Genomic DNA, 15,266 nt, shown 5'->3' with positions numbered 1-15,266 from the left:
ACCAGCCTTCATTACATTTCCAACTCTATCCCTGCTTAACTTCAAAAGAGCTTCCATCTCTAGCTCATTAACATTATAAAATATTTTCTTATCTTTTATGCTTATCAAGGTTTTGCGATATTGGCTTTATATCTGGCTTCAAAGGCTCCAATGGTCAGGTGCATTGGAGGACAATAGTCACTTGGTCTCTTCCATTTTTTGGCTGAGGCATAATTAGAGCCATTTCTGTCATTGTCCTTTTTTACTTTGTCATGGTAAAACACTTTTAAGTTTAGTTTGTGCACAAACAGCTTTAAATGTGTTACTGTGCTGATAATACTGTTCCTGCTGTGTAGTATGAAGGTCATACTTTTCCCAGAACTTTCAATTCCATTTTGGGGACAGGCTTTGTTGAGTGTTTCCAGAATCAGGATGTTTTCCTATGACTATGGTCATTGTTTGTTGGAACTTTGGTCTGTAGTCATCTCTGTGGTGGGATCAATCACTTACTCTCATTCTTGGGTGCTTCTTTGAGGCAAACCTTCACACTGAAAAGATTCTCCTTTTTTCTTGAAGGATGAACAACAACAAAAGTAGAGATCCCAAGTGGTGGAAGTAGCCTGACCCAAGCTAAACCAACCTAGGCTCCAGCAATGATGAACAGAACAAATGCTAAAGGACTACCTTGAGATCAACTTGTTGTTCAGGAAGGAGAGTGAACCTTAGCTTCTAGCGGAATGTTCAAATGTTTTTGTATTAAATCTTTTCAAATCTTCAAATAATGTAATCTTGAGTCATATAAAGAAGCCTTATTTGGATTAATGCTTTCCAATCTGGAAGCTTCAATTACAGCAAATTAAAAGGATAATTCTGAAAAATATATGTAAATTAGTAGCGAGGAAGCATATCAAATTGGGAAGCCCCAATTAAAATACTAATTCTGAAAAAACATATGTAAATAATGGGTCTATATTATTTCCTCAAAAGACGTCGCCATTGAATGGCTGTTCATCGATCATTACCCATCGAACAGCCATTCACCAAATGTTACACTCATCGAACTTCTTTCCTAGGAGAGAAACTACTTGGCCACCAGAGCAACCGTAATATGAACTACACAGTTTTACACTCATAAAGGTGGGGGATTGTGCCCCCCCCACACCCCCTACTTTTATATATATATATATATATATATATATATATATATATATATATATATATATATACCAACTCCGAGATCGCACTACAGTGGGGAAGAAAGCTAATTCACGATGCTGGCCACCTAGTTACTTTCCCAGGGAAAAACTTCGATGTAGTGATCGTTCACTGACTGCAGCGTTTGATGTCGATGAATAGGGATTCAACAGAGTCGTCTTTCGAGGAAATAATATAGACCCGTAAATAATTAGCAAGGAAGCAAAGCCAACTGGGAAGCCTCAATTACAGTCAATTAAATGGCTAATATGAAAACCAATCACAGCAACTGCTCCTCCCACATCTTCTTGCTGAAATTAGGATAAAAGAGCAATGCCTTAGCCAGTTTTTCTTGAGATAAGGACTATAAATTGAAAGTGATAATCCAAATAAAGCTTTTTAAATGATTACTGACACAAGGCAACTTTATTTGAAGATATGAAGGGACTTAATATGAAAGAGTTAGAATATCCAGATAGAAGTTAAGGTTCACTCTCCTTCCTGTACCACACGTTACTCTCGAGTTACTCCCATTAGCATTTATTACTTCAGTAACATATATGACATGCCCAATACATATATTAGATTTCCACTGGTGGCTTCAGAAAGTACAGCTGTGTACCTGCCATAAATGTAGATGTTCCGAGTGTATTCACAAGTGTATTTATACTATTCTATACAACCTATGTGGTGTACTTGCTTGTAGATGAAGGAAATGTTTACCTTAGTGCATGCAAGTTGTTTGGCATACCCTTTTGGGGCACCTGACATCTGGGGCAAGAAAAACTGAAGAAAATGGCATCGGCTGCATCTTTTATACCCCTGGCGCACTGACGTCAGGGAAGAGGCGACAGCAACCGACGCCGGAACAAGACTTTGGAATTCAGGCCGACTGCGGGTAGCCTGCCAGCAGGATAACCCAAGAGTAATGACTGCAACAGTGAAACACGATGAACATCAACCTTACTGCTACTACAGTCACCAGCTGGGGATAGTGTTGTGCTATGTTCTAAGCATATGATATGGTCACTGGTCTACGGGGGAAGCATTATCACTACAGGCTAATTTAGTAGCAGAACATTAGATCCTTCCCACTACTAATTGACTAATAACACCTTCAGAGATACTCATAAAAAATGTTTATATTTCAGTTTGTATTATTCAAAAAGGCAACATTTTTTCCATGATTATGGAGACTGTGCGTGCATGGCACTTTTATACTGCAGCATTAGGATACACCACTCTTCTTTTCTGTTACATGACTGCTACCTGACAAAGAGTAATCACGTAAGTGTGAAAATAAACATAAAACTGCTAGCTCTTCAGAATGATGCTTAACTCTTCTCAAAGACAAAAGTATAACATCTGTAGGAAAATAAAGAATAAATGCTGGTACTTTTATGGGACAGATTATGGCACTGACTATAATGCAAAAGAATCATACCAATGAGACCAAACAGGAAAAGGACTACAAAGCAACTAAAGAGCATCTCTCCTACCTTATAGATGGGGTAGAGTTGCCAGATGCTGGAGACTACAATAGCCCAAAGCAGACTTGTGTATGTTTATAAATACACCTGTACAATTTAAACAATGGCAAGGAGATGTTGTAATGAGGCCACACTGTGGGCATCGCACATTCTACACATCGTACCCATCCTGACCTTACAACTTATAAACACATTTCCAACATAGCAACCTACCCTACTTTTAAACAAAGTGAGACTACCAAAAGATATGCCACACCAGGAGAGATTTCACGAAAGGGTAAGGTATACTTCCATCGCTACCTGGTGTGATGCACTTAAAATTATGCAGTCAAAAAGAAAAAAAAACACAGTCTTACCTGGCGCACAGCAGCATCATACATTTTACAGGCTTCATTGCTGTGAGTGGTTAGCTCTAACCCTGAATCCAGCCAAGCCTGTTAGCAAAACAAAATCAATGTTTTTGTTTAATTTCAAACTACATTAGTGCCATAGACATTCAAAGCACAAAATAATTCATTTGCTCAGTCTTGAGTGTAAAAAAAGTTACTCTGTCTCAAAATAGCGGCATACCCAACAGACATCCACGTGTTTCAATGTGAAACCCTATCAATTTATAGATAAACCAACATAAAGATTTATATCTTTGTTTAATGTATACACACAACAGATGTTCTGGAGCAAGTTTACTGGGACATGGAGGGCATGTTGCTAACGAGCTCATTGTAGATGCTAAGACAATCTGGACTGGGTTCAACAACCACAACTGAACAAAAAGATCTGACACACCAGAAGTTTCCATAGTTCGCAATAACTAGAAACTGACAAAAAAAAGTTCATCTCTCACTATTTATCCATTCATTGAGGTTGGTGATCTGGATACCTAGGGAGCTTTTCAGTCATAGCCTTGTTTCATGTAGAAAAAAAAAGAAAGCAACAAAATAAAAAAAAAAAGTTACAGATAATGCAACACATAATACAGTGCAAATAACCTACGGTAAAAAGAAAATACGTCAAAGGAATGACACAATAAATCATGGCAGATTAATGTCGAACATTTAGTTAAACATTAAACAAATCATATAATAAAAATGAATGTATAACCAAAAGCATTGCCTGTGGGGGCAGTTAAAGCTTATATGACAACACCTGTACAACTACAGCTGGCTTGTACTCTCTGCATGTTTTCTTCAAAGTAAGTGTGGTTCTAAACTGTTTTAGTTGAGAGTTCCACCACTAAGGACAAAGATCTAACAAAAGGGGTTCTAAACTGTTTTAGTTGAGAGTTCCACCACTAAGGACAAAGATCTAACAAAAGGGCAGCAGAGTGAATAAAATGGTGTTTACGGATTGCAGACAAACTGATCCACTGGACTGGAGCAATAAAGTGAATGTTTTTAATTTAATAGTGCCATGTTGAAATCTGCAGTGGTCCAGGTTTATTACTAAAAACGTCAGAGAAAACAATAACTATGACAGCAATCTCCTCAGTAATAGTGCAGCAGTGGTGCACTCTTCCAAAGGTACTTGTAATGAAAAAGACTTTTCTACTCTCTGCAGCTTCTTTAATATTCCCCAGACATTCCTGCAAATAAGAGCGAGAGTGTTGGCCTAGTCTGTTAGTGAGAAGTCTGCACGTTCTGTAGCACACTGCCATGTAAATGCAGCTTAGAATCAGCCTTGCAAGCACACACATTACATGTTATGACTGAATCAAGCCCAAAATATTTAAAGGTCTTAACCAGTTCAAAAATATAACTTTCTGGGCTTGCTGTATGTAAACTTACAGCATCGACAGTAGCTAGCTTTCCACTTGCTCCAAAAACACAGCTTGATTTTTGCAATATGCACATATAAACCCCAAATTTAGAAAGGCTAACTGACTTTAATAATACTAGAGGTCAATCTGAATAAAATAATCTCTGGGCCTTTGTGTTAAAAGAGCATTTCATTTATGAAGATACAGAAGAGATCCAGGAAAAGTACTTTACGGTACTAACTATTAGACGAAGGACTGAGTCATCAATAATGACCCAGAAAGATTAATCCTTGAGACAACTACTAAATCACTATAACACCTCCTTTCCCAAAGCCATGCATGTTCAGATTCTGTAGCAATTACTGATGGTCAATAAAACTTAAATAAATAAATGCAGCTTAAGATGAAACAAGAATCTGTTAGCATGAATTTTATATATATCAGCACCAGATTAATTAAAACTCTTTTATTAAAACTGCCAAACTATCCTAGTGTAAAAATGTACACTTCCATACTCAACAGCACTTTTCATTGATCCAAAAAAGCACTGCTGAGTATGCAAACACTTACTGACATCTGGATATATTATACCAGGTTTAGCAAATGGGGCAGTCCACTTTTTAACTTTCATTTTAATTAATTTATTTATTTTTTTATAAATGTGGATAGTCAGACTCAAGGCTATTGGACAGATTCTGAAAAAAAGACTTCAGTATACTTATCTCTATCCACAGATGTAATTAAATTGTCTGCCAGAGATAAAAAGGCTGTACAGGGGACTATGGCTTGTTCAGAAAACCATGCTGACTGTCCTTAATTAGCCCAAAGGAATTTAGGCGCTGTTTTATCTGTAAGCCTTTTTTTTCCAGGATTTTGGATGGGGAGACAATAGAGATACTGGTATAAAAACACACATGATAAATAGTGGCTTTTGCCACTGGTTCAGTTGCTGTTTTCCACAGATATGGAACTCTGACACACTGGAGAGAAGGTAGTAATGATGCGTCTTTAGCGCCCTGTAACAAAAATATCACGTTTAAGAAGATATAATCCATCAGACATAGGCTGCCTGTCTTGATGGATTTCCCAGAGCCATGTTGAGGACTGAAAACATGGTAATGCACAAGGTCAGAACAGGTTGTGTCCAATTGGGCACATGTGGGGGTTCTCATCATGGCCCAAACTGTTCAACTATTTTGACACTATAATGTAAACTGGAGTCCATGGAACAAAGCTCTGTTTGACAAAAAATGGGGTATCAAATGTTCAGCAAAATTTTGGGGGTCTGTAGTTGGCTCTTTTTTGATTATAACTTAAGTGCAACCTTCTGCTTACTTCTCTAGTATGGCTCATAATTTATGCCCAGAATTTCCTTGTGTTACCCAACAGAGTAAGCTTTCTATTTGGGTCTTTGCTTTATCGAACATAGGCAACAGAACTGTTTGTTGTCCTCTGGACTACTGCATCCTTTGAAAGTCTTTCAAGCTGATCTTCTGTGGAAATTTGTCTGAATTTTTGGAGTGGAACACTGGACAGGTTTACCTGTAAATAATTTTGTGAGAATGCATTAGCAGAGGTAGCAGTACAGTTAGGAAAATTCTAATGTTAAACTACCATCTGTTTGATTGGTCAGAAGTGACCACTCCATACTTGGAGGTGTTTACCACAACTGATTCTGGTGCTGAGCTCTGAAAGCTCTGTACTGTACCACTTATCTTGAAGCTTGGGCAGAGAAAATTGGAGATACTCTGTAGTGGTCACTTACTGGTGATGTTCCAACTGTTGTTGAGGGCAATTTTTCAAGCCAGTTAGTGCAAATCCAGTAATGAATGGTGTGACTTCCAGTTACTGGTGGTGGATACAAGAGCTACATTACTAAAAATGATCATTTTTATCACTGACTCTGGGGGATTTTGTTGCAGCAATTACACACACATTCAGAAAGAGGGAAAAAGAAAGCCCCCTTAACTGGAGGAAAAGGAAAAGGAAAACACATAACAAGGGAAGGATGGAGGGACAGATTGCTGCAACAGTGTGAAGTGGAACATCTAATGTTGAGGCGAGTTCTTACAGAACTGTACTATGTCCTACTTTTGTACTACACTTTACAAAGGGGAGAGTACTAAACCCACCGGAAATTATAGCAGGAGGAAGCCACAGAGGAACCCTCCAAAAACCCATGGAGAATGGATCTGGCAAATCCTGCCCTAACCCTAGAAACAACATCTGACTTGTAGTGCTTAGTAAATGAATGCACAGAAGACCAAGTAGCAACTTCAAATTGGATCTTGCATCGAGACCCTTAAGTTCCACAAGAGACAAAGTACAGTTGTGTACACCTACCATAAATGTAGATGTTAGAGTGTCTTCACTGTTGCAGTCATAACTGTGGGGTGCTCCTGCCGGCAGGCAGCCCGAGGTCGGCCAGAATCCCAAAGTATGGGTCCGGCGTCGGCTGTACAAGCTAGTACCCTGACGTCAGTACGCTTTGGTACATAGCCCTCAGCCGACGCCATCTTCTCCAGCCTTTCTTGCCCTAGATGTCAGAAGTCCCCAATAAAACAAAAATGAATCCAACAAGGAAACACAAATACACCACAAAAAAGGAAAAGGTAGAAAAAGAGGGGATAGGAGGGAGGGAAACCCCGACTGCAACAGTGAAGACACTCGAACATCTACATTTATGGTAGGTGTACACAACTGTACTATGTTCTTCGTGTTTCACTGTTGCAGTCATAACTGTAGGGTGGAATCCCAAAGCAGTGTAAAAGGGGAGGAGGCTTTAGATAGAAGAAGGGGAGGCAAGAATACCCTGCAAAACAGCAGAGGCAAAGCCTGCCCTGGTCTTAGAAAACAGAGGGAGATTGTAGTGCTTGGAAAAAGTATGCACAGAACTCCAAGTGGCAGCTTCCAAGATATCCTTGGTAGGGACTCCTCTGAGGAAAGCTGTAGAAGTGGCAGCTGCTCTAGTAGAATGACTTTTAATGGTACCTGGAAACTGTTTCCCATGATGAGTGTAACAAAATCTGATTCCATAAGCAATCCATTTGGAAATAGTTTGTTTAGAAATAGGCTTTCCAAGAGAACTGGAGGCAAAAGAAACAAACAATTGATTAGACTGTCTGAACTCTTTAGTCTTGTCCAGGTAAAATCGTAATTGTCTGTGCACATCTAATGAATGCAAAATCCTTTCCCTTTATTTTGAGGATTTGGAAAGAAAGTAGGAAGGTGAATTGTCTGATTTAAAGCCACTTTCAAATCACCTTAGGCATGAAAGTAGGATTGGTCCTCAAGGATACTCTGTCCTGATGGAAAATAAGGTATGGTTCCACAGCCATGAGAGCTTGCAACTCTGAGACCCTTCTGGCAGAGGTCAATGCTAATAAAAGGACAGTCTTCCAAGATAAAAACTTAATATCTGAAGATGCAGCAGGCTCAAAAGGAGGCAAAGTAAGTTTTTCTAAAACATAATTAAGATCCCAGGCAGGGACAGGAGGGGTCCTGGGAGGCCGCAAATTTTTAGCCCCTCTCAAGAATTGCTTCACCAAAGGATGAGAAAAAACAGGAGGATCAGAACTGAAATGAGCAGAAATAGCAGAAGCATGAATCTTAATGGAAGAAAAGGAAAGTCCTTTAGATAAAAGTTCCGAAAGGTAAAGCAAAATAGAAGAGAGATCAGGAACCAGAGGATCCGAGCCTCGGTCCTGCATCCAAATACAAAACCTCTTCCATTTAGAGGCATAGGATTTCCTAGTGCTAGGCCATCTAGCTTCCAGAAGAACATCCAAAACTTGTTTGGGAAGACTAGAGGAAATCAAATTCCTTTGAAGAGCCAAGCTGCCAGGCAAAGGGTCTTGAGATTGGAATGTAGTAACTGACCCTGATGCTGGGACAGAAGCGAAGGGTTCAGAGGGAGAATCCAAGGAGGCCCCAAGAGCAGGTGTTTTAAAGTTGGATACCAAAACTGTCGAGGCCAATTTGGAGCAATCAAGATGAGGAACTTGGGCTTGTCCTGTTTTATCTTCAGTAATACCCGAGGTAGTAGAGGAAGAGGAGGGAAGGCATATCCTGAAAGGCTTCTCCAGCTGAAGGACAGGGCATCCACTCTCCAAGCTGTTTTGTGGAAGGACCTGGTGCAAAAGCGAGGCAGCTGATGATTGAGATGGGATGCAAACAGATCTATCTGGGGACATCCCCAAACTGTAGTAATCCTGTTGAATAAGTTGGTGTCTAGCATCCATTCGTGAGGATCTGAAATGTTTCTGCTCAGGCTGTCTGCTAAGAGATTCTGTTCCCCTGGAATGAATTGAGCCTGGAGATGTAGAATCAAATTTAGAGCTGTGTCCCATAAAGCCATAGCTAGTCTGCAAAGGGGGTACGAATGAGAACCCCCCTGCTTGTTGATCTACCACATGACCGTGGTGTTGTCTGTGCGAATTAGCAGAGGCCCTGGTTGCAAAAGGTTCTTGAAGGCTAGAAGGGCATTTTGAACTGCCAACATTTCCTTCAGATTGATGTGCCAGTGAAGTTGGTCCTTTGTCCAGGTTCCCTGCTGGCAATTGTCTAGAAAGTGTGCTCCCCAAGCATAATCCGAGGCATCCGTGGTTAGGATTTGAGTAGGTTGAGGTAGACGAAAAGGCTTTCCTTCGTTTAAAGTGCATACCCTGGACCACCAGAGGAACTCCCTCTGAAGGCAGGGGATCAGAGGAATCAGAATATCCAGATCGTGGTAATGCTGTTTGTGACCATACACTTTTCAGATACCATTGAAGCTTTCTCATATGAAGCCTTGCGTTTGGAATCAACAGAATGCAGGAAGCCATGTAGCCCAGAGCCTGCAGGAATTTCCTTGCAGTGAGCTGAGATAGAGTTGCCAAGGTGCTGAAAGTAGAAGCCAGCTGAGTTTGTTTTTCTGGAGTGAGGAAGGCCCTTTGTAAGGTTGTATTTAAGAGGGCTCCCAAGAATACCATTTGTTGAGAAGGGATCAAATGTGACTTTTTTGTGTTCACTGAGAATCCCAGTAGGAGGAGAAGACGTTGAACAAAGTCCAGATGTTGAAGTAGAAGATCTTTGCTGTCTGCCTGAATAAGGCCGTCGTCCAAATAGGGGTAAATCTGGATCCCCTGAAGTCTGCAGTAAGCCACTACTGGTGCCAGGCACTTGGTAAAGACTCTGGGCAGTAGATAAACCAAAGGGCAGTACAGAGAATTGAAAGTGCCTCGAACCTGCCTTGAACCTGAGGAATTTCCCATGCTCCTGCCTGATGGGAATGTGTAAGTAGGCTTCCTTTAAGTCCAATGTCACCATCCAGGCCCTGAGAGAGCATTGGAATTAGTTGCTGCAGAGTAAGCATCTTGAATTTTGGAATTTCCAAAAAGGTGTTTAACACAGAAAGGTCCAGAATAGGTCTCCAAGAGTTTTGTTTTCTTGGAACCAGAAACAGTCTTGAATAAAAACCTTTTCCCATCTCTGAGAGTGGAACAGGCTCTATGGCTCTCATGGCCAGAAGAGCATCCACTTGATTTAAGGCCTCTGACCATTGATGTTTTGGCAGATCTGGCCAACCGTGAGCCCTTGGCAAAGTGTGAAAGTGGAATTTGTAACCCTTTAAAATCACGTCCAATACCCATCTGTCCTGGGTAATATGAGTCCAATTTCTGTACAAAAGAGACAGTTTTCCTCCGAGAGGGGCATCCAGGTGAAGGGGTCCCGTAGCCCAACCGAGAGAGTCATTGAGTTTGCTTTCTTTGAGATTGGGATCTGTCTTCTCCCCTTCTAGGTGAAGAAGCAGTCCATTGTCTAGATCTGTAAGAGGCCTGACCTTGACCACGACCTCTGAAGCGTCTATATCTTCCCCTTTGAGGCCTGTCAGATGTGGGAAAGGACCAATTTTTAGAGGGCCAATTCCTGGAAAATCTAGGAGGCTGAACTTGCAAGAAATATTTTACAGTCTGCATAGACTTTGCCTTTTCTTCCATCTTTTTAATAACTTCCTCAGCCTTAGATCCAAAAAGAACATCATGTTGAACAGGGGCATCTAATAACTTAGCCGTAACCTGTTCAGGTAAACTTTGTTCACGAAGCCAGGCATGTCTCCTGATAACAGTACCAGAGGCAGCAGCCCTGCAAGAAGCATCCAAAGCATCAAAACCACAATGTAAACTATGTTTGTTCACTTGTTCAGTAGCATGCAAGACATCCTGAAGTTCCTTATCTTCTGCACATGCAGGAAGGGAAGCAAGCTTTTGCTTTAAAACAGACAAAAAGAAATTGCTGATATTTAAACATATGAAACTGGCAATTTAAAGCCCTTACAGACAGGGTAGCAGAAGTATATACCTTTTTTCCCCACCTGTCCAAAGCACGAGAATCCTTCTCAGAGGGAATAGGATTTTTAGAAGTAGCAACCTTAGCAGCCTTAGAGCCCTGAGAAATAGTTTCAGGATCCGCAGAAGGGTTTTTAAATAAGAATAAATGAGAGTCAGGAACCCTATAAAATCTATCAGGCTTAGAAGGAGCAGGAGGCATGGAATCAGGATTCAAATTAGCCTCAGAAAAAGCATCATCTACAATGTCCAAAACAGGAGGGATAGCTAAAGGCCTATGCTGAGGAAGAAGAAGAAATTCCCTAAGCCTCTTCTTGGAAGCAGAATACTCCTGTCCTTCCCAATGAAAATGTTCCCTCATCTCATGCAAGGTTTCCCCAAAAGAGAAATCCTCAGGCGGAGAGGCCGAGGGTAAAGAGTCCTCAGCATCCGAATCCTCATAAGGAGGAAAGGAATAGTCCTGATCTGAGGAAGAAACAGAAGATACAGAAGCCTGGTCAGAGGAATCCAGAGTAACATCCTGTTGAGGCCTTTTCTCAGGAGGGGGGTGAGAACCCCTAATCATTGTAAGCAAATCTTCAGCCATCTTTAATAATTGCTTCTGTGTCCTGGGAGTAGATTCAGAAGCAGCTTGAGCAGGAACTTTAGACTTAACAGGAGTCTTTGTCTTTGCATTTGCCTTTGAAATAGTGATGTGAGTAGGCCTGAAAACCCCCTCAGAAGCCGGTACCTGCACAGCGGTTCCGGACCCATCTGAAGGAGCGACGTCCAAAGGTCCTGCAGCAGTTAAAATAGTGGGCCTTGATGGCTCCCCATGGGAGTCCGTATCGGCCATCGGTTCAGAAGTAGCGGACGACAGGGGCTGCAAAAGCGCCTCACTGACGACAGCCGAACCGGACGCTGGCTCCAGCTGCAACGAGTCCTGTTTGGACCTCGGAGGCCTGTCTTTGTCTTTGCGCTTCTTTTGAATTCCGGTAGTGTCCGATGACATTCTATAATTGAAGCGTCTGCCAAAATAATTTAAAGCCCAATCGTACCTGCGCTTGATAGTACGAGAGTTGAACCTGGCACAGAACCGACAACAAGAAACGTCGTGGTCAGGGCCTAAGCAAGGTAGACAGTAAGAGTGGAAATCTTTATGAGGTATTTGTTTCCCACACATTATACAATTATTAACTTTTTCTGACATCGGAGGAACAAGAAAAAGATTCCCCAACGGGGTACTTAGCTTTGAGAAGAGAAGTAAGAACTTCGGACAGACAACAACAAAATACGCTGTTCGAAAATCGCCAACCAACGACTTGCGAGCTGCTTTCCACCGCACGGCAAGAAAGACTGGAGAAGATGGCGTCGGCTGAGGGCTATGTACCAAAGCGTACTGACGTCAGGGTACTAGCTTGTACAGCCGACGCCGGACCCAGACTTTGGGATTCTGGCCGACCTCGGGCTGCCTGCCGGCAGGAGCACCCCACAGTTATGACTGCAACAGTGAAACACGAAGAACATCTGCCCTACTGGAATAATCAAGAACAGAAGTAGGAAGCTGCTCGCCATGAAAAGAACATAAAGAAATAGCTTTAAAATCCAAGGGGAGATGGTGTACTTAGAAAACTACTGCATCCAATTTCTTGGCTTGAAAAGAAACAAACACTTGCTCAGATTTCCAGATATCCTTGGTTTTATGTTTTTGTCCAAATAATATCAGAGCTGCCTATGCAAATCTAAGGAATGTGGAACCCACTCTTAAGGAGAGGGAAAAAGGAGGAGGAATATGAATGGTCTGATCCAAACAAAAGTTATTAACTACTTTGGGCATTAAAGAAGGATTACTCCAAAAAGACACACTGATTCTGTGGAAAACCAGGAAGGAGGAACTGCCATAATGGCCCGAAGTTCAGAGATTCTTTTGGGAGAAGTAAAAGCCACCAACAAAGTAGCTTTCCAGATACATATTTTCAAATGAGAAGAGGCTGCATTCAAAAGGTGGTTGAGTTAGCTTTTCTAGAACAAAACTAATGTTCCAAGGAGGAGTAATTAGCTTTTCTGCAGGCCTAATACAAAGGACACTTTTCAGGAACTATTTAACCTCAACCCTAGAGTAAGGTGGTGGATCCAAAGGCAGGCAAGTGGACATGGTTGACAAATAAGCTGTAACAGAAGATTATGCCAGATCCAAAATTGAACAATTCAAAAATAAGAAAGAACAGTAGGAATAACCAATAAAGAGAGTCCTGTTCATGTTTGTGACACCAAACAGAAACTCTCTTGCACTTTGCCACATACGTTTTTCTAGTAGTGGGTTTATTGGCCTTCTGCAAAACCCAAAGCATGTCCTCAGAAAATTAGTCTCCAAAAGGACTCAAAACCCTATCAACTAGAGAGTCAAATGCAGGGTGAGAAGATGTAGAGTGAATGACAGAACCCTTGTCCTGTGTGAAGAGATCCACCTTACGAGGTAACCTGTGATTATTGCCTCTGTCCAAGTAAAAAAAGAAAGGGAAACCAATGCTGTCTTGCTCAAAAGGGAGTCACCAAAAGATTTTGGGCCCGTCTCACATGATTTTGTGTAGGAACATTGGCAACAGAAGAAGATGAATGTATGCATACAGAAGCATCTCTTTTCAAGAAAGAAGTAGCGTCCACTTTCCAAGCCATAGGACTTGGCACTCTGGAACAGAACTTTGGAAATAATTTGTTCAGAGGGGAGACAAAAATATCTACTTGAGGAGTATCTCATCAATGGACAATGTCCAGGACGATCTCCCAATGAAGCATCAACTTGTGAAGATCTGTCCTGAACTTGCTCAGATTGTCTGCCACTAGATTGTTCTCCAAGGGAATATAAACCACCTGAAGTGTCAAGTGACTGTAGATAGCAAAATCCGAAGCTAGGATAGCCAGTCTGCATAGAAGGTAAGACTTCTTTGCTTGTTTATGTACCACATGACAGAGGTGTTGTCAGTGAAATTTCTGAGCAGACCTGAAATCCAAAGGGAATGCAGAACCTGAAGGGCTAGGATAACAGCCCTCATTCAGACCTGAAATCCAAAGGGAATGCAGAACCTGAAGGGCTAGGATAACAGCCCTCATTCCCTTGATGTTGGCATGGTCTCATACCTGCCTATGAGACCACATCCTCTAGACCATGAGGATGCTGAAAGAAGCCCCTCAACTCAAGACTGAAGCATTTGTAAAGAGCTCCTGAGTGGGGAGAGAACCTAAAAACATAGACTTGGATTCACAGAAACCTGGTGAATCCACCATAGAATCTCCTTCTTGAGGCAAGGCAAGAGAGGAATGGGAATGTCCAGAGGATGGCAATTATCAGTGAATATTCAGCATGTGTAGTCTGGCCAAATGTAACACTGGAATAGTACAGGCCATGAATCTGAGGGCTCATAGAAACTCTCTTCCTTTGCAGGTGGTGTCTGCAAGAGACTGGAAGAATGCTGTCAAGGATAGGACCTTGGGAAAAGGAAGAAAAGCCATCATCGTTAGGGTCCAAATTCTGCTTACCAGAAAAACTTGGTCCTGTGATCCTGCAGAAGAATCTGCTGAGAAGTGTCTTGTCCAGATATGGAAAAATCTAAACATCATGGCATTTGCAAAAGACTACAACAGGGGCAAGACACTTTGCAAAAAAAAATCATTGCTATAGAAAGACCAAAAGGCAATGCAGAAAACTGATAATGTGAAGAAGAAATGTGAGAACCCTAAAACTTCTGGAATAGAAATATGAATAGAGGCGAACATGTCTGGCATACACGGCATCCTCGGATCTAGCTCTTATGGCTCTTTTCCACATCCACAAAACAAATAGCATCAGAACCACTACACCCAAGGATTTAAATTTTGCTTGTAACATGTTAACAGGACAGATATGCGTCACAGAGGACTCCCCATGATCTGGAACAGGCTCCCAATCTACGTGAAGCAGAGTACATACCTAGCCCTATTTAAGTGTAACCTTGACCAATGGATATGAAAATAGAAATTCACCCTGGGTCTGGTCCCTCATGTCTCTGATAGTTACAAACAGTAATGTCCACACCAACAAAACCCCACCCAACATAACCTCTAGAAACTTCTTGACATAGTCCCTCCTAATAAATGACCATGGTACATAGTGACACAATTGGGTTGGAATGCATGGCTAGGCTTATAAAGGCCATGGTGGTCATTAACCTAGTACATAACTATAAACCTTTGGATACACCAGGTAGGCCTAAGAAAACAGCAGAGGACAGAGAAACTGGAGAGACAGCATTTTGAAAGAACAAACTTTTAGAAAGGTGTTAAGAAAAGAGGGATATAGAATAGGCATCCAAAAACTCTCCTTCCTGGGAATCAAAAACATACTAAAGTAGAATCCCCTTGACATTCTGGGACAGGGGGACTGGCTTAATGGCCCCTTGTGCCAAAATATCCTGAACAGGAGGGAAATAAGGCAGTTGGTAAGGTGGAGGCTGAAGAATCCCTGAAAAGGGGAGGAAGAGATCTCCAAACCCTGAAATAAGACAA

The 15,266-nt window shown here is 41.6% G+C and overlaps 1 protein-coding gene across 3 annotated transcripts in view; it reads right to left on the bottom strand.

Annotated features, from left to right (window-relative positions):
- Positions 1-15,266, bottom strand: part of TTC38 (tetratricopeptide repeat domain 38) — a 1,219,387-nt gene that overhangs the window by 1,155,619 nt on the left and 48,502 nt on the right. For all 3 annotated transcript variants that reach the window (XM_044088097.1, XM_044088098.1, XM_044088099.1), the window contains exon 2: positions 3,020-3,097. In XM_044088097.1, the coding sequence (XP_043944032.1) occupies positions 3,020-3,097 (78 nt within the window). The remainder of the gene's footprint in view (positions 1-3,019; positions 3,098-15,266) is intronic.

The sequence above is a fragment of the Protopterus annectens genome, chromosome 11.part0 (genome assembly GCF_019279795.1).
Source record: "Protopterus annectens isolate FY-2018-M chromosome 11.part0, PAN1.0, whole genome shotgun sequence".
In the NCBI taxonomy this organism is placed as follows: domain Eukaryota; kingdom Metazoa; phylum Chordata; order Ceratodontiformes; family Protopteridae; genus Protopterus; species Protopterus annectens.
This window is presented reverse-complemented; position numbering and strand designations above follow the sequence as displayed.